The 21,175-nt window shown below is 34.2% G+C and overlaps 1 protein-coding gene across 5 annotated transcripts in view; it reads right to left on the reverse strand.

The window, feature by feature from the left end:
• LOC148948546 (aryl hydrocarbon receptor nuclear translocator homolog) overlaps positions 1-21,175 on the reverse strand; it is a 207,094-nt gene that overhangs the window by 49,370 nt on the left and 136,549 nt on the right. For all 5 annotated transcript variants that reach the window (XM_089094455.1, XM_089094454.1, XM_089094453.1 and 2 more), the window contains one exon: positions 20,374-20,549. In XM_089094455.1, the coding sequence (XP_088950581.1) occupies positions 20,374-20,549 (176 nt within the window). The remainder of the gene's footprint in view (positions 1-20,373; positions 20,550-21,175) is intronic.

Below are 21,175 nucleotides of genomic sequence, written 5' to 3' on the forward strand. Positions count from 1 at the left end.
AGAATTTCTTCGGCGAGGTAGGGGAGTGTAAGGCTTTTTATCTACATTTTAAGACCAATTTGCGTGCCGAAGAAATATTTTTCATTTGTTTAGAGGAGAAAGAGTCTTTTTACCTGCATTTTTACTACCAGTTTACGAGTTGGAATTTTTGAGGGGAGGAGTAGGAGAAGGGAGGCAAACCTGGCACCCCCTGTATAAGTTTCTTGCTATATATTTTCTTACACCTTACACTTTCCAATATCGCTTGTGCGAGACTTTGGCCAATCTGAAAACCTCAGGCAGAGGGAAGCTTGGACCGGAAAGCCATACACCCACCACTCCCCGCGTCCGTTCCTGTCATCTTATAGTCATTTGTAGAATTAAACTGTTAAATATTCAAAGCAACTAGAAGTCAAAATGGGCAATTCCTAGCCAAGAAGTTAGTGGAGTTGATATTTGTGTTGTATCTGAATCGTATGGAAGCCAAATTGATAACATCAATGAAAACAAATTTTAGATAAAAAGCAAAATGAAAATACAAGACTGGTTTTGGTTTTCACGTAACAATCCTGTCATGGACCAAACGTCCAGAACGTTCTGAATTCTACTGATGTTATGCTTTGAGTATCCAGAATATGTTTTAGTAGAGTTCAGTGCATATTTTGTCAAATCTTAAAATTATTTTACCCAGTAAAGAAACGCTTAATCATTCAAAATCTGTTTCAGGTAACTGGCACGGCTCATCATAAATTGGGGTAATTAAGTAAAAATATTACAGAAAAGGGACATCGGTATGTCCAAGCGTTTAAGGATAAAAACCGCATAATTGAGGGAAATCGACGTTAGAAAAGAAACCTAAATAGACTTCATTTTGCAATAGAGCTTTAGGAGGATCTTGGTAGCCTACTGTCAAAATAGATCAATGCGATAGTGAAATCGTCGCAGCTACATATAAGTGATTTCAGAAAAAAATGACTTTGAAGGTTAATCATTTTTATGTTTAAAATGACAACGGGTCCTAAAACTGAACGACTGATAAATGCGTCAGATTCTTCGGTGTTCTTAAAGCCCCATTATCAAGCATGTTTAGATAGACATCCATGTCTAGACATCATCACTTTGAACCAATCAGGGTTGCTTATAAAAGGGGACACAAATTATTACTGTTGGATAATGAGTAATCGTAGACATTGGTGCCTAGTTAAGCATGTATATAAATTAGACTTAAATAAATTATAATCGAAAAGCAGGCCAATCCCGAACGGGCCGGGAATGTGTCGTAAGAAAGCATTGACAGGAAATACGAACTTCTCGGAAAGGGGGGAAAGAGGGGGGTTTTGCACAGACTGGGATGGAGGAGAAGTATCCACAGCTGTGTTGGCCTCATGCGGCTTGGTGCTGCAATGAGCTGTTCGCAGTATTTTCAAAGAGCGAAAAACTTATTTTTCAAACTTCTTCAAATCCTCAGCCCTTGATAAATCCCCGTTTTCATACCCTCATCCTTTAATTTTTAAAACTCCAATCTGTCAACAGTTCAGTGATAACTACCTGTTCACAGCAGTAAACCAAAGCCGGACTGCGGTCAATTGTTGGTTTCTTAATTATCATCATTGACCACATAGAGAAAAACCCAACAATAATTGTTTTCCATGTCGTCTGTCAATTGGGTTGACATATCACAATCAAGGGTTTTTGATCAAACCTTAAGATTAGATCATATTTAATGGCAGCAAGACCGTATCATACAATAGATAGGCCTAAGTGATTTATTATTCATCCAAACAAACGATAAAAATCACAAGGTTCCAGGTCACTTGACTCTTGGCTATCCAATTCAAACTCACGTATTCCGTATTTTCACTCTCCGTCGACGAAGAGAGCAAGCGAATGTTTTTTGTACGTTCATAAAGAAGCTAACGTTATTTGTAACGTTCGTAAAGAGAAGAAAAATGATTTTTTTTTTGTCGTTTACATGTCATCAAATACCAAGGCCGTATCCTGGGGGGGGGGGTTACCCGGTTTGAACCCCCCCCCCCCGAAATTTTTGACCGACTCGAAAATAAGTCGAAAATTAGTAAAACCAAGGTAAAAATCAGTAAAATTAGTCGAAAACTGAGTCAAAAATTAGTAAAAAAAAAAAAACCAAAAAAGTCAAAAATTAGTAAAACCCCCCCCGAAAAAAAATCCTGGATACGGCCCTGTCAAATACTACTTAAATTTTCTTATAAGTATTTCTTTAATGACATTAAGATATTGATTTATATCTATCCTAAAAAGTTTGGTGTTCCAGATTTTGGAACACCAAGGGTTCTCCCCTACCCTTTGGCATTCTTTCCCAATGTAAGCCAAGTTTAATAAATGAAGAGTCATAGAAAACCCATACCTTTTAACGATGTTGAAGTTGCCCACAAAAAATAATTTGGATAACAAAGCTTCTAATTGACACTTAAAGCAATTTTTAGGACTACTAGAACTACTGTAGAACGTCTACATTGAAAAGACCCTATCCTACATCAAAAACTGACAAATTAATACGAATACAGAGCTAATACTAGCCAATGTAGTCCACAATTTTGGACTCAAAGAGGATTTGGAGTCAAAATTGGCAGTTTGGCGAGATTTAAATTATGCAGCTCCGTTGTTTGTAACACTTTTTTTTATGAAGGAGTAATAATTTAAAATCTCAAAATGTCTTCAGAAGAGTGCACATTTTTGAACATTGAATAGTTTGAATCATGGATGCAGCCATAGCTACAACTTATTATAGAGCCATTCACGGACAATAATAACCTAAGTTTAAAAGCCCGTTTTCTAAAGGACTCTCTAGAAAGAAACATTTTCAAATAAACCCTGATTTTGAAAATCTACAATAGGGTTATCTGATACGCTAAATCTGATTGTCATTAAGATTATATGACTTTAGGGGGTGTATTGCCCCTTTTTTTTTGATAATAAGGCAAATATTCTCAGGCTAGTAGCTTTTCATGGTTAACACTAAACTTGATAAAATTTAGTTATTTGAAATCAGCATAAAAATTTGATTCTTTTGATGCATCTATTGGTATCCGTTTTTTAGAGTTTCGGTGACTATTAAGCCAGGCCGCTCCTTACTTATACTTCGATAGCACAAACTGTTTGATGAGATTAAACCATTTCGAATGCAGTTTCCCAATTGCTATAAGATTCTTACATCATTCGTAGTCAAGAATTTTATTTTTAAGTTAGCTGGAACGCATACACTATTCACGTTCTGCTGGATTTTGAAATTTATAGTAAACAGATTGTTCCAACAGCTGAATCGTAAGTTTGTAGAATTTTGTTTTCTTTTACTATTACATTTAGATACATTTTCTTAATGTTTAATACACAATTATTGAACGCGTATAGATTAAAGAAAAAAACAATCTTCTTTCTGAAAATTTTTACCCCCCCCCCAAAAAAAAAGAAGAAAACCCGTCAATTGAGACCAAATTTAGGTATAAATTATGTACAAGGCTGGGGAATTCACGTTAAAACGGAAATGACCCAAAAATTATAGTTACAAAAAATCATATGTTATTGCCTTTAGGGGGGGCTGGGGGACCATCATTTTAAATAATAAAACCTCATTCTTTTTATTGAAAGCAGGGATGCCGAAAAGCTAATCTTTTTTTTATTTAAAGCCGAGACGGAAGAAAATGATACTAAATTCCCTAGGAAACCATAGAAATATTTTGATAGACCCAGGGCCCCCCATTGGGACTTTTTCATTGTCTTGGGTATATTTGGATTTTTCATAGGCTACTGGCCTAATTTGGCTTTTGTGTGCTCCCTTTTAATGAAATGCCAGTGACTCGCGAAGTTTTAACCCATGAATAGGCCAGAATCTTTTGTAAATTCAAGCTGGGATTTGAGAAAGACTGACGAAAACATGAATGTTTGCGGTCAACATTGATCACGCCGGCGGCGCGCCGTCGACGACTCACCGGAGGCGGCGCGATGGCGCGCCACCGCTGCTATTTTTGGCCCCACTGCCGCCGGTCTTCCCTTATAGGCGCGGCACCGTGAGCTAACTGTAAACTTAGCTAATGGGTGGTCATTCTTACTGGAATTATTGGGCATGCATTTAAAGGAAAAAGCGTAACTAACAGTAATTGGTTTTAATTCCAAGCCAAATTTATGCTGCACTGGAAGAAAGGATAAAAATTTGAGGCAAGCCTTTCCAGAAGAAAACACTATAAATCTCTGAAAACGACCAAAACATATTTTTACAATATTGATTTACACCATTAAATACTAATTTACACCATTTCTAAGAGAAAATCAACTTACTATAGACCCTCCCATAATGATATAATAGGCATATGCTGCCTAAATGTTAGATTCCTTGTAGATATTTCACATTGCTTGATGCAATTGATTCTACTTGTTTCTGTTAAATAATATTCAAGAAGTCACATGCGGAAATTGTACTGCATATATTCAAAGCGAATAAAACCAAAATGTGCTGGAAAATTTGAATTGAACCAACACATTTTCAAATGTACCGCATTATACCAGGAGTACCTCTAAATTGTACCAAAATAGGGAAAAATTGTACCGAGGTTGGTAACGCTGCTAAACCTATATCCCAATATCTGGTGCCCGATTCCAGTAACAAAAGAGATCGTATCACAGCAAAATACCATTTTGGGCCATAAAACACTCCAAAGAGGACCGAAACGCTGGTGATGAGATAGTCAAACGATTTTACATGATCTAAAACCCTTCAATGGAGGTTTACCGTTCCTCATCCTGAAGATCGAGGGAAATCGCATTTTGGTATGGGTAGTGTATAACTGTTATATCTCCTCTTTTCCTTTTCTTTTCCCCAGGGGGATTGTAAAGAATCAATAGTCGTAGGTGACCATGAGGAATTCATTGGAATGGAAATTAAAGTTTTAGCACCTTTTTAAGTCACATATTGCGCCACATCAAAGTGCCATTTTACGCCACAAAACAACAATTTTAGACAAAAAAAGCTAAACTGCAACTGAGTTTAAATTCTAAAATAGGCAATCGATTGAGAACGATTTAAAAGCTATATTAATATCCATCCTTCCACTCATTCATTTCCTCCTTGAAATTTCAAGTTTTTTTTTACGGTTTTTCTATAATTTGTCCTCCTGTTTCAGGCAATGCTACCTGAAACAATGCTTTCATTTTATAAAATGCATTATATAAAAAAAAACAAGTTTTTTTTGCTGAAAGTAAAGAGTAACAGTAAAACTTAAAACGAACAGAAATTATTACGTATGTGACGGGGGTCGCTCCCTCGTCAATACCTCGCTCTTTACGCTAAAGTTTAAATTTTGTCCCAATTCTTTGGGAATGACTCCTGAATCACAAAGGTCGTTTAATTAGAATAAATAGCTCTTTTAAAAGTACAAAAAAACTTTAGTGTAAAGAGCGAACTATTGACAAGGGGGCAATCCCCCTCATATAAGTGATAATTTCAGTTTGTATTAAGTTTTTAATGTTGCTCCTTACTTTCAGTTTAATTTCTGATCGTTTTTTAAATAACACTGGGATATCCGCTCCTCCTCCATGGAAAATTACCTTCCCCCATGAAATATTCCTCCATGGAAAGATCCTCCCACGTACCCCCCACCAGAAAAATACCCTCTGAAAGGTCTGTGTACTTACCAATAACAAACACTGTATTTAAACAATGGACAAAGTTCATAACTCGCAGCCCTTCCCCCGGGGACTGAGGGGGCTTAAGTCATCCTCAATGACATAATTATTAGATTTTTCGACTATGCCGAACAAAATGGATATCTCAAAATTTTGATCGGGTGACTTTGGGGAAAAAATGAGCGTGGGTGGGGGGCTAGATGCCCTTGAATATTTTTGGTCCTTAAAAAGGGCCCTAGAACTTTGGATTTCCCATTAAATAAGCTATCTCCCAATCTTTAACGATCACTGATTCGATACGATCACCCCTGAAAAAAAACACGAATCCGTGATCTTTCTTCTGGCAAAAACATGGGACCTTGAAAACCGAACAGTAGGGTTCTCTGGTATGCTGAGTCCGATGGAGTGATTTTCATTAAGATCATTTGATGTTTTGGGGGTGTTTCCTCCTTTTTAAAAAATAGGCAAATTTTCTCCGGCTCGTAACTTTTTATGGCTACCATTCAATTTGATGAATTTTATATATTTTGAGTAAGCATCAAAATTCGATTCTTTTGGTGTATCTATTGTTATCAAGCCTCTGCTTCTTAGAGTTTCGGTTACTTGAGCGGCATCGCTCCTTCATTGTCAGAGTTCAAGAAGTGAAGAGCTAAACAAGTTTTCAATTGAATCGGATGTAGTTCTTGCTGAAATTTGTTGAACTTGTATAAGCAACTAAGCACGTATTACAAGCGTGAGTACTTTGGGGTGGAATATTGTAACATTTAGTAGTTGAAGTTTGTTACCTGTAGTGCCCCCCCCCCCTTCGTATCTGCAGATTGTATAATGGCAAAATACAAAGAGTTCAATCTTGTCCTAGCTTCTTTTCAGGGATACCCCTTATGGCCATCAGTAGTTATTAAAACCACCAAAGACCATAAAAATCAAGCTAGATACCTAGTCTTTTGCTACGGTACCCACTCTGAGCATTTTATAGCTGAATCTCATATCCGCAACTGGAATGAGCACTTTAAAGAAGCCTGTACAAGAACAGATAAAGATGTAAATAAGGCTTTTGAAGAGCAGCGCCTATTCCCTGATATTTTCAAGACTAAGAGTAAAACCTACTTGTCTCTACCCAAAAAAACTAAAGTAAAATCCAGCCTAGCGCCGTCAACTCCGACTTCCGCAGCAGCATCAACTTTAAAGGAAATAATAAATGAAACTCAAGAGGAACTAATAAACACTAATTCCAACTTAATGAATGACATTTCTCGTGTCGTATCAGACACAATGAAAGATCGCCGAGCTTCTGAAATTATCAGTGAAGATATTGTGAACGAAGTTTATAATTCTATTTCCCTTGAATATAATGCTAAATTTGAAAAAATTGAATCAACCCTTCAAAGACTTTATAAAGCTGTGAACTTGCTTGAAAATAAAATTTCTATAATAGAGGACAGGGTTGACCAACTTGAGCAGGATACCTTACTTGACACCCTAATTTTCTACGGTGTGAAACCAAACCCCAATGTGGAATTGATGGATAATCTTATTGAAGTGATAACAAAAATAATGGGCTTGCAAGATTTAAAAAAAAATGGACCTCTTAAAGGCTAATCGGTTCCGTCAGCCTGCTACTCAAACTGAGAATGTGAAAATTGCCCCCATCCTGGTAAAATTTTCAAACTTGGATATTGCTCGAAAAGTGATTGCAGGAAAAAGTAAGTTGGTTAATTCAGGTGTATTTGTGTCTGAAAACCTAACTAAAAAGCGTCGCGATCTATTTAAACGCGGCTCGCAGCTCCTTTGGCCCAAGAAGTGTTTGGTCTGATCATGGACAAGTTCTAGCCAAAGTTTCGGATGAAACTCGTATACGTAAAATTAACTATTCGCATGAATGCATTAGTATGTGACTTGTTAGTATTTTTCTTATTTTGTAAATGCCTTCCACAGTTCATTGATTTTCATTTATTTACTTTATTTATTTTTTCATTTTTGTTTCTCTTTCAGTGCTAATGGTTCATTCCGATAATACCTGCTGTCCAATTAGTTATTTGATTGTTTGTAATCCTTTGACAGGTTTTTCTTTTGCAATTGATTTAAGTAAAGATTTCTTTTTGGTTCATCTGGTGACTTTAATACTCCAAGTAAAACCTGTTTTTGTGAATTTTTTAAGCCATGAGAGTCGGCTTTGGAGTTTGAATACAATCCTTTCGATGTAATTAGTATTGTAAATAATTATGTGGGTCAGGCTAATCAAAGTCCGATTAATATAAACCCTATTTGTTATAGTAAATATGTTTCGGATTTGGGGGGGAGAGGAGGTTACCAAAGGAAATTATTATTTGATAGCATTTAAGTTTAACGTTCAGGGTCTCTCCTCGCTAATTGATAATTTAAGACCCAGTGTTTCTGATGGAGAGCCTGATGTGGTGGGTGTATATGAGATGTTTTTAATTAATTTTTTAATATACAGAGATGGTTAGGAGCTAGGTTAAGTTGGGTCAGGTATTTGATATAATGCGTTGTGCGTGGCCTGCTTTCCATAATTCTTTATCGTAGTTTTCATAATTTTGTTTCGAAAGTATTATATTATCACCATGTTTTGGTATACATCATTAGGATTAACGTAAGTTCTATTTTTGGGTGTGTTTCTTTGAATTGAGAAGTGCCGAGTTTTCATGATTCTTATCAATTTTTTATATGCAGTGAATTCAGTTAAAAAAGTGTCTAGCCAGGTAAAGAATCTTCATTTATCGATGTAACCATACACAATATGTATGCAAGATATTTATGCATTTGTGGCCAAAATTTTCAGTGGTCCATTTGTACATCGTAAATAATTTCTTTGACTACATTGCATTTCCAGCTATATTTAAAATGATAAGAAAGTATAAAAACGAGTAAAACTTTTGACAATAAACAGTCATTTGATTTTAAGTATATTTATAATTTCATTACCAACACCAGAAAACAACAGAGAATAGTGATAATGAATAACAATCTACGTTTTAATTTAACTCCACCAATTATCTTTTCGAAAATAGTTTCAGGACTTTGTGCGTATTTATAGGTGCATGTGTGTATGCTCCGTAATGCTCCTAAGGAATAAATACAAAAAAGGTCTTGGGGCTTAGTGTCCTTCTTTACTCCTTGTATATGGTCAGATTTTAATCCTCTAATGGCGTGTCATATTGTTTGGAATAAGTTGCCTGAATCAGCTCGAGGGTGCCACTCATTCGGTTTGTTTAGGAGAAAAAAGGAAAAAAAAAATTGTTAAAAATTTTTGGCTTCGTAGATGTTTTTTTTATTTATGTTTTTATTTCTTTTTTTTTTTTATTTTTTATTTGTTTTTTATTTTGTAATGTTATTTTTAGTCTGTTTAATCTAATTAATTAATTTAGCTTATTTATTCTATTTTTCTATAGTTTTCATTGTATCTATATTTTCTTTTCTTCTCCTTTGTATGTGAGTAAGTGTTTTGTTTTTCATTTTTGAGTAAGCATTTCATGTCTTCCCCCTTTGTACAGGCCAATGAGCCTTTGGGGGAATAATAGCATGTAATATTGTATGTGTATATATAACGAAGAATAAAACTTATCTTATCTTATCTTACTTACAGTTCATCACCACAAACTGTTTGATAAAAACATTCTTATATAAAACTGAAATCAATGAGTCTAATTTTCGGGAATATACCTATTCGCCGTGTAGTTGGTGGTATCTCCAAACAGGGAGGGTGCCATTTCCAAGCATTCTCAGTGCATGCTCACCATGCATCCACGCAGTGCTACGCTCAACACACTCACACGTTACTTCGAGTGCATCTTCTACTGGGTTTCCGGAAATGTCTTATCTTGAATACACCAATGATCTTTTGATTACTAGTCGGTCAAAAGTCGGCGTAGCAGAGGGTTAATAAGGTTCAGTTGTCTTTCTAAAGAATTGGCTTGTCGCTACATACTGCTAAGTGTGGATAATGTCGCCGTTTAATGATAAATTGGGTACAGATGATATAAATTCTCAACATTTGCTGTTCCCCGTGTCCCTAGTCTCGGGTGGCTTGAAATCCACCTACGCAGTTCAGATTTGGCCTTTCTGCGGAAAACTGTATCCGATTTTAAAAACAAATTAAGAACCGGTTGTGCTGAATGTCAAACAGTTCGTGGTAACGAACTGTAAGTAAGCAGCGACCCGGCTCAATAGTAACCGAAACTCTAAAAAACAGAATTTTGATACCAATAGATTCATCAAAAGAATCAAATTTTAATGCTGATTTCTAATATATAAGTTTCATCAAGTTTTGTCTTACCCATCAAAAGTTAAGCGCCTGAGAAAATTTTCCTGATTTTCGAAAAAAGGGGGAAACACCTCCTAAAAGTTATAGAACCTTAATGAAAATCACACCATCAGATTCAGCATATCATAGAACCCTACTGTAGAGGTTTCAAGCTCCTATCTGCAAAAATATGTAATTCTGTATTTTTGCCAGAACAAAGATCACGGATGCGTTTTTTTTTTTTTCAGGGGTGATCGTATCGACCCACTGGTACTAGAATATCATGGGAGGGCTCATTCGAACGGAAATTAAATTTAGGATGACTTAATCCCCCAAGTCCCGGGGAGAGTGCTGAAAGTTACGAACTTACCCAATGTTTACATATAGTAATGGTTATAGGGAAGTATACAGGCGTTTTCAGGGGGGATTTTTTCTGGTAGGGGGGGGGGGTGGGGGGTTATGTGGGAGGATCCTGCCATGGAGGAAGTTGTCATGGGTCGCCCCCTAGTCAATACCTCGCTCTTTAAGCCAAAGATTTGTTAGTACTTTCACAATATGAAAAATGGAGCATCAGGAGGCGATTTTATTTCGTTGAAGGTTTTGAAGTCGATATTACCTGTTATATCTAGTCATTTTTTAGGACTGATAAATAATTGTTTAAAAGCTGGAATATTTCCTGATTGTCTAAATTGCGCGAATGTTATCCCGATATTTAAAGGAGGGGATAAGAATTGTTTTAGTGATTATAGACCGATTTCTTTACTGCCATTTATTTCTAGAGTGTTTGAAAAGTTTATTCATAGTAGGATGGTAAGTTTTTTCGAAAAAAGAAAATTTTTTAGTTCTAGTCAGTTTGGGTTTAGGAGTCATCATTCTACAGAGCATGCAGTTTTGTTTTTAACAACTTTTATTAATGATGCTTTAGACAAGGGTCTGAAGATAGCTTCGATATTTTTGGATATTACTAAAGCATTTGACTCTGTTGATCATGATATACTAGTTCAAAAGCTATATAGTAGTGGTATACGTGGTGATTTTTTAAATGTGATAGTTAGTTTTCTTAGTGAAAGGACTCAGTGTGTCGTGATGGATGGAGTTACATCTAAAATTGAATATATTTCGATTGGAGTACCCCAGGGTTCCGTTTTGGGCCCTTTGATTTTTTTGGTTTATATTAATGACCTTTGTAGAGCTTCAAGTAATGTGTATTGTTCTTTATACATTGATACTTAAGGTACTAAAGTAATTCTACCATGTTTTGCTGATGATGCCCATTTCACTGTAGCTGCTAGAACTGAAAATGAGTTGATGACTATATTGAAACAAGGTATTTCTTCGATTGAAAAGTGGATGCGAGTAAATAAATTGAGACTGAATCATAATAAGTTGAATTTTTTGATTTATGGTAGAATTACTGGACATTATCCATGGATTAATAATATAGAAGTAGGGCACCATACTATTGTAAGATCTACTAGTACTAGATACCTTGGTGTTATAATTGATGAAAGCCTTAGTTTTAAAGACCATATTGCATCTGTTAACAGCAAATTGTCTCGTAATATTGGTATTATGGGTAAATAGGTATCTTTTTCCGTGTGAAATTCTGAGAATGTTGTATTTTTCTATGGTTCACCCATATCTCATTTACTGTTGTATGGTTTGGTCGAAAACATTCGTAACTCACCTCCATCCGCTCTGCGTAACACAGAATATGGCAATTAGAGTTCTTTATGGTAATCAAATTGACCTATCTGCATCGGTGAGGCATCTTTACCGCGAGTATAAAATTCTACCGTTGGCAGGAATATGTGTATTCTATAATGCTCTGTTTATGTTTAAATATTTAGCTTCGGAGTTACCATCATGTTTTTCAGGAATGTTTAGTCTTGCGTCTACTACTCACGATCATTTGACACGATCTTCTCAGTTGGTGCGAAGACCAGCTATGGTCACGTCTAGGTCTAGGTTTTCAATTCGCCATGTTGTTCCGTTAGTTTGGGAGAGTTTGCCAGAGGATTTGAGGAATGTTGGGGGTTTGCACGATTTTCGTAAGTCGCTAAAGAACCATTGTTTTGATGTGTATATTTTGAATGGATTTTTCCACGCCACTTAAGTTTTGTTTTTGAGGAGGGTTTAGTTGCAGCTGAATATGATTATAATTATTATAATTTTGTTGGGTGTTGTTTGGAGGTTCGTTGGTTTTCGGGTCCGGTAAGTTGAGCTCTAATTATTATTTTTTTTTTTTTTTTTTTTCTATTTCTTTTTTTCTTTTTTCTTTTTTTTTCTTTTTTGGTTTCTTGGTTTTTTGATTTATTAGGTGGGTTTTCTCCCGCACAAGCATTGCTTCAGGGAATCGATGATGTATATATATATTTTTTTTTTTTAAATAAACCCATTGTTACTTACATAAGAGCTATTTACTCTAATTAACGGCCTTTGTGACAAAGGGGTCATTTTTAAAGAACTGGAACAAACTTTGAACTTTAGCGCAAAGAGCGTGGTATTGACTAGGGAGCGAACCCCCTAATATACGTATTAAAAATAGATGGATAAAGAAGTTTGTTAGGTAAGTTAATTCGTAAGTTACGTATATTTATAACTTATAAAAACGTTCGTAAATAAAATTAAACAATTTTCGAGAAATCCATTTAACCAAATAAAAGTAAAATTAGTAGGCAAATTTTGGTTTAATTGTTCATGTACGGTGAGCCAAAATCAAAACCTGCATTAATTCAAAAACGTTCAAAAATTAAATAAACAAAACAAGTTTTTTTAACTGAAAGTAAGGAGCGACATTAAAACTTAAAACGAACAGAAATTATTCCGTATATGAAAGGGGCTGTCCCCTCCTCAACGCTTCGCTCTTTACGCTAAAGTTTGACTCTTTCTCACAACTATATATTTTTTAAACAATAAAATACTTTAGCGTAAAGAGCGAGGCGTTGAGAAGGGGACAGTCCCTTTCACGTACGGAATAATTTCTGTTCGTTTTAAGTTTTAAAGTTGCTCCTTACTTTCAGTTAAAAAAACTTGTTTTTTTCATTTAATTTTTAAACTTTTTGAATCAATGCAGGTTTTGATTTTGGCTCACCGTAAATGAATAATTATCACCAACTGTGGTTACTATAATAAGCACAATCTCTCGACTATTATTCGACATTATGTCATCATACTATACTTTTTCTTGTCTGGGCTTTACCTTTTGTTTCGTGAAACTTATCTTGATCTAGTTCGTAATTGTTAGTTCTGGTATTTGTAAGTTTCTAATTATTTGTCACCGTCTTACCGGAATATAAATATTATCGCCTAGTTTGATGCTATAGACATTATGTAGGATGTATACATGGGAGGATTTGACCCACAACCCCCTCCGCACATTTGTCCGCGGTTGTGGATCACACTTGTTCCACAACCGTCTTGTCGGAATAGAAATATCATCGCCCAGTTTCATGCTATAGAATGTAGGATGTATACATCGGGGGGATTTGAGCCACAACCCCCTCCGAAATATTTTTCCGGCTCGTAGACTGGTCGTAAAAATGCAGGTAAAAACACTCTTTCTCTCAAAGTACGACCGTCAACGTAAATATGATGTACGTAGGAAGCAAGCCTACATTTAATATCTATTTTTAACAAAAACTAATGTTGAATTTTTTAGTTTCATCGCTTAATCTAGACGAAGATCTTTTTTGTAAGATTCATATACTAAAAAAAAAAAAATAATAATAAAAAAATAAAAGCTATCAATAGTCCTTCACTGGCCACAATATCTATGACTTTTAATATAGAATTTACATTTTCTAAAAGACTTCAGTTTTCAGAAAAGCTAACTTTTCGAAAATTCTGCAAATATTGGGAAATATCACGAGTCAATTTATCTGAACTTGCTTGATAGATATTTGTAGCATAAACTGCGAAGCAAAATTTTTGTTCGTTTTAAGTTTCGAATTCGACATTTTCCTTCCATCAGAAAACATTTTTTTTTTAGGAATTAAGATAAGATAAGTTTTATTCTTCATTAAATACACATACAATATTACTTGTTATTAATCCCTCAAAGGCTCATTGGCCTGTACAAAGAGGGAAGACATATGAATTACATACTCAGAGATAAAAAAACAAAAGAAAATTTAAAATGATCACTTACTCACATATGAAGGAGAAGAAAAGAAAATATAGATAAAATAGAAACTATAGAAAAAATTAGAATAAATAAACTAAATTAATTAATTATATTAAATAGACTCAAAAAGAAAAATAATAATGAAAAAAAAAAAAAAAAAAAAATTATTACTATAAGCGAATTCCTATCGTCGAAACAGAATTATGTGTATTGTCAGGTAGAACCAACATCATAATAGCTGTTACGATATTATTCATAACTCTTATCCAAGATATTAAAATATCATAACTTAAGCCATGTACAGCCCTTTTAAGCTTATATTTAAAACTATATAAATCCCATTTCGAACTTTTCGTTTTGTTTTTCAATATATTGGGTATAACCTATAGATCACACCGTATATTCATATATCTTTCTCTTTTTATGCCAAAAACCATTAAAAAAAACTAATAGGGAATTCCGTCTCTTCGTCATTTGTTCGACCACAACGGCTAGACAAGACTGGTTCAAATAAATACTAGTAATAAAATGAATAAAACTTTGTGTAGTATAAAAATTGTAATAAAAATTGAACCATCGATTCTCCTTTATAATTAATTCAGCGATGCAGAAAATGTGGCAGCTTAAAATAGCAAAAAAAAAAAAATTAAAATATATGATTTGAGTAGGGTCATTAAATAAACATTATTATCCACAGGTAGGAAGATTTGCCAAATTGGAAGGCATATGCAGAAAACAGAAGGTGTTTTGAGAAAATTGCCAACTGCTTTACTAATTAAGCAGAACACAAGTCTCATTTCCTTTTTTGAAATAAGTCTCTTCCCTTTTTAATGTGATTCAGGTGCCTTTTTCGGTTTAATTCTATCTTTGTTGTTTTAAGGAAGTTTTCGTCGGCACATGATTATTGTCATCATTGTCATTTTGTCAAAGGGAATGTCGGAAAGTAAGTGCTGCGGTAAAACGAAGTAGCAGAGAGAGGAAGGAAGGGAGAGAGAGAGAAGGATAGGGATACAGAAGGGAGGGGGAGTGGTCTGAAAAAAAAAATCAACATTATTTCTGCATATTTAAGCCGGTGGTGTCAATTTTTTTCTTTTTAAACTAAAAACCGTGTCTAAGTTTCGATAGGTAAGGATAGGCACATTCACAAGAGATAAGGACCTTCAGATCCTCCACGCCCCTGAAACATCATGATTCCAATGATTTTCTAACAGCTTTCTATGTGTTTTATATAAATCACTGTCTAGTTATGATCTTCTAGAATTTCTAGTTTTATACACAATTCAAACTAATATGAGGTTAAACAGGGTGAGCCCTGTGGGGAGCTCTTACTGATAAGTACCACACTAACTATCGAGAGACAATTGATGCCTTGGAACATGAAATCGAAGCTACCATTCCTGTGACTGAAGCCCAAACAATCCAAAATGTTCTGAAAAATCGGGTGGACGAGGCACTGTCAAGCCAGCCATAACAGTCATTTGAATGATGTTTTTTTTTTTTTTTTTTTTTTATTCTTAAAGAAAATGCGTTATATTTCTAATAAACTTATGATTTGAAAAAAAATTACATTAGTTTTGTTTTTTATATCTAGTTCAAATCCCAACCGCTAGATGGACCACCTTACAGTAAATGCAATTTTACATTTCAAGAGTCAAACAGTTACGTATGAAATCACCCAAATTAAGAACAAAATGAAATTATTCCTACGGTTACCTTTTGAAAAGCGGAGTTAGATGATTTTCCTAAAAAATAGTTTGTCTTTTTAGTTACATCTTCTATAGTCAAGTGATTATTTTAGTATTTTTTTCCCTCGCACCAATGACAACACTGATCACCCAGTGATACACTATAACTAGTTCCCTTTTTACTTATTAACAAGCATTGCTACTTTACCTTCTTCAAAAGCAAATGGAGGAAGAGATCGAAGAAGTAAACAGAAGTGAAGGAGTTTAAGAGGTTATTCAGAATCATCTTAAAATATTTTTATAAAAGGAATATTGGAAATCGTTATTTAGTCAAATCAGCGATTGTATCTAGAATACTTTCTTTAGAAAAATCGGGAAAAGCTGAAATCCTTGACACGATGAAAATATAGATAACAAATTGACAAAATTGATAGATTTTTTTATTGCTTTAGAAATTTCAGTGATAAATTACGGTGGCATAGAGTCAACTTCATTCAAAGTTACTACTTGATAGTCGCTGCCGTTTTAGGTAGCGTCACATTTTTCCTCCTCAACTTTTCTTTTCGATTGGCTCTATTCTAACTCCTATTGTAAATTCAGACACACTGGAAGAACAGTCTCACGGCCTCCAAAAATAGTTACTTGGCCTCAGGGGCGAATCCAGGATTTTTTTAGGGGGGGAGCAAATAGGTTGATCCGATAAAAAAAAAATTTAGGGGGGGCACAAAATAAGTTGATCCGATAAACTTGCGTTAGGAGCAAGTTTAATTAACGCGAACTTGAGTTACTTAAGTAAATTACACTACTTTAAACTACGCTAGGGAGGGGGGAGCGCCCTTCGCCCCCCCCCTCTCTGGATCCGCCACTGCTTGGCCTCCAAAAACACTATTATTGAATTTTTTTTATGGTAAAAAATAAGTCTAGATTCCAGTTTTCATCATTCATGTAAACACCTTGTGTTTACATGACGGCACTAGATTGTTTTCAATGATTGTTTACCGTTGGTAGCACATCTTGATTCCAAGCACAGTACATAAAATTCCTGATAAATTCCAAACACTTTTTTGCAAGTTAACAGTAAAATTTATATTTGAGCTCAAGAAAAGGCCACCATCGAGAGCTACTGTGAATCTACTGTAATCATATATATATATATATATATATATATATATATATATATATATATATATATATATATATATATATATATATATATATATATATATATATATATATATATATATATATATATATATATATATATATATATATTATATATATATATATATATATATATATATATATATATATATATATATATATATATATATATATATATATATATATATATATATATATATATATATATATATATATATATATATATATATATATATATATATATATATATATATATATATAGCTGCCCATTGCTTACATATAAATAGAGTAGTTCCTAGGGTTGGTGCTCGAGGAAAAATTTTTACTGCAAACCCCCCCAAAAAATTTTTTTGCATATTTTTTTTTCTACATTATAATTTAAAGTGGGATATCCACGTTAAACCTTTATTCATTAGTTGATAATAACAATCACAGGAATAGGAATTTTACGGAATAGGAATAGGAAGGTTGCTCTAAATACCAATCAGAAAAGTTATTACGGTTCAATGAAAGGGAATGATGTGGCATCAATCATGTAAAGTCATTATTCAATTGAGTATATCCCATTGCAATCTGTTACAGGTGCAATACCAATTTAAGATATTCTAACAGTACAGAAGCTGTTTTACTATTTGAGTCGCTCAGATCTACTGCTAGTGTTAGTGGATGTAGAGCTATGTAACCAAAAGAAAAACAAGGAAGAAAAGAATGTCAATTATGATCTTTGGCTAAAGATTTTATTTTAAATATTGTGTTTTGTTAATTACAAAAGTACGTAGATATAGCAATTTCCTTTAAAATAGGCCTTTAACAGCTCTTTATCATGTACTGTACCCCACTAGCAGTGAAGAAAAAAAGAAAGAAAAAATAGGACACATTAGTGCTACCCATGAAAAAAATTGACTTTCCTTGTTGTTCAAGCCAAGAGACTGTAAGTTTCCTGAAAAGCGTTTTTGGCCATGGCGATTCCAACGATTTACTTTTTGTTTCGATCCGACACCATATTAGTGGTTTCGAAATTCTTTTCATTGCTAAAGGCTATTTTTCAAAATTCCTTTAAATTTGTTTTCAAAATAACATTTTAGTATCATAACTAATTTAGATATTAGTTATTGTTCCTGAATCAGCTAGAAATGGCGATTTTTTCTCATTTGCCAGTTATTTTTAAAACGCGTTTTTTTTGTTTTTTTTTTGTTACTACAGGCTGTGGTTCGTTCTTTACTTGGTTGCAGCTACCGCTACAACCATGAAAGAAAAACAACTTGGAAAAATACTAATTAAACTAAAAAAAAATTGTTTATTTTAATTCTTGTAATTTATTTAAGATTTTGTATATTTTTGCTTCTGGATTATGACTTTATATAGTTTTATAGTGTGCGGCAAGTATTTCTCGGTAAACGGTTTCATAGCAACGAAGACCACACTGCCATAAATACAAACAGCAAGTAGAAGCAACAGGGAATTTTTTTCTTAAGACAGTGGTATGTATATAGCATTTACTAATTATTTTAAAATCATGAATTTCATAAACTCTGGTAAATATAAAACCCCAGTTACACGCCAAAAAGAGGTTTATCAAATACCATGTGACTATGGCAGTTACTATGTTGGTAGAACCCATTAGAACTTATAAAAACGCCTAAAGATGCACAATGATGACATAATTAAAGCCTTAAATTTAAATAGTACTAATATTTCTGTTGATTCTGCTTTAAGCAGCGATGTTTTTGATAATCCCAGCCATAAAATACTTCTGTAAGAGGTTGTTCGAGAAGCGATTGACATTCCTCAAAATAAATAAAAATGTAAATAACAAAAGGGATTTGGGGGAGTAGTCACTAAATACTTTATACATAAATTTAATTAAACATCATTTAACAAAATATATTAGAAGCCAGTAGACAATGCCACCGAAACTGTTACCGAAAGACTTTTTGAGGCTAGCTGCCATAAAGGCAAGATTAGCATTGAAACCGTGTTTTTAATTATTTTTATTTAACTCGAATGAATTACCTTTTTTCACCTCACTGGTTGTGCAGGTCCTGGTTGTACTACCATGAGGCAAGGATGCTAGGACTGTTTTAAAAAGATTTTAGGGTTAGGGTACCACAGTCTAAAGAAAAAATTCCCCGTTGCATCTACTTGTTGTTTGTATTTGTAAACGTTTTCAACCTCCAAGTCCTTGTGCCTTACATTCGTTCTATATTTTTTTTAATAGTACATACTCGCAAGCGGAGCTTTTGGAGCGCTACCGATTAATTTTTTTTTTTGTGTGTTAAAAAATAAAATATTACTGCTAAAATAAATTCCTAGAAGTTTTAACGAAATTTTACTCACCGTTAATTACGGGATACGTAAAAAATATGATCAAATTTTCTTAGAGATTTAGTTTTGCGTTCAGTTCTAACATAATTTAACTAGAATGGTAAAAAAAAAAAAAAAAAAAAAAAAAAAAAATTACCAGTGATATCCAATGTCGATAGCTAGCATCTATAACTAGCAAAGTACCAGAAGCATAATTTTGGCGAATTTTGAACAGCAAATAATTAAACTTGCAATAATGAATGTTTGTTAAAGAGTATCAAGTAACCAGAAAACTAATTAAATATATGGCTGGCAATGTGCAGATTTGAATGAAAACTTGTATTTTTTTTGTCAAAAATAATTCTCATTCGCATATCAACTAATTAGTAAGTCAGCCCTCCAAGAATTCGAAAGTTTTTGTTTTTTTTAAGCCTTTGAAGTCTTTTGTGATTAATTCATCTGTCGACTTGGCGTAGAGCCAAGAGAGCAGACACCATCCTCCTCCTGGACATCTGGTCTTCGAGAGTCCCAGATACATTTTAAGGTCTCATTCATGGCTTGCTTAGGAGTTGATGTAGGCTATCAGACCATGTAATTCTTGCACGATCATGCGGCTGTTTCCACGCGGCGGCCACAGGGTTGAAATCATAGGTGACACGATAGGGGTTTGTTCTAGTATTCAGAGAAGATAGCCGTAGCTTTTGAGCGTACACTACGCGACTTGCAGGGAAAATGGAATCTGCATCGTATGGGTCAGGAGGCTGGCGTTGTTGATAAAGTCGTAATAGAAGAGTTCCTCTATCTTTTGGAGTTCTTTTTCTGACGCCGACCACGTTTTTAATCATCCTCCTCTATTAAAATTAATTATATTGGTTCGCCAGACATTATCCCATGAAAAATTGGATTATAAATTTATTCTTTGCAACACTAATGTTCCTCGGCGTTTTTTTTTTTCTGTCTTTTTTTTTTCTTGCCTGTCATGTTATTCTTGTGTCCTGAATCAAACAAAAACGAAAGAACAATTTCAAGCAAGCCCATTCAATTTTCTTTGTCGTGTAGTTCCCTTAAATTCGGCCAGGATGACACAAGTTTTTTTTTTTTTTTTTTTTTTTTTTTTTTTTTTTTTTTTTTTTTTTTTTATCGGCTGGTTTAGGCTTTAGCGAAATGGACTAGATTAAAAAGAAGAAAAAAACAAATCTTACCTGCGTATGATTCAGTACTGGAGTTACACTGTCTGAAACATATATGACACGACCACTATCACAAGCAGCAACAAATAAGAATCCATCGGCAGCTTCTAATATTAAATGCTTCAATTCTTGGTCAGTCAGAAACGATGGCTTATATGCCCCATCTGGGGAAGGGTTTCCCGTACCAGCTACAAGAAAAAAATTCTATTAATACGTTATCCCAATTATTTGGATGGAGCATTAAGGCAAAATAAGCCTACGATGCAGGCCGTTGTTGCTATACTCGCTTGAGCGGTAGTATGAGGATTCAAGAAGACTCAAAAGTGGAAATTGTAGTGTTCCCAGATCTATATTATTATATAAATGTTACTGATAAGAGGGCTAAATCGGTTTTCATTAACACTTTTTTTCCTGATAAAATATCTTAGCAAACACAAAACACGTGTTCTATTATCGCTTGTGCGAAGTTTTGTATGACCTATCATTGGTGCTCCGTTTGGGGTTTCTGAGCCACTAGCTCAGAAATTATATCGATAATTTAGGTGAACCAAAACCTAGTGCTGAGCTCAGTTTGGCCAACAACAGTTGGCGGGAACAATACTCTGATCTTGTTTCTCACCATCGATTAAACTATGCACTTTCTCACTCCTAAAAAAAAAGAGGCACATCCTAAAAAAAAAATTTTCTTCTAAAAAGAAAAACGAAAAAAAATGACACGTTCATTAAAAACGGTCACAAAATACCGTGCTTTAAAACCAACCTTATTCTCTATTTCCTGGCACTCCATCAATGCTGTTAGTTTTAAAACTAATTA

Source organism: Artemia sp. Qi Xiang Cuo, chromosome 9 (assembly GCF_049724085.1).
Source record: "Artemia sp. Qi Xiang Cuo chromosome 9, ASM4972408v1, whole genome shotgun sequence".
Taxonomy (NCBI): Eukaryota; Metazoa; Arthropoda; class Branchiopoda; order Anostraca; family Artemiidae; genus Artemia; species Artemia sp. Qi Xiang Cuo.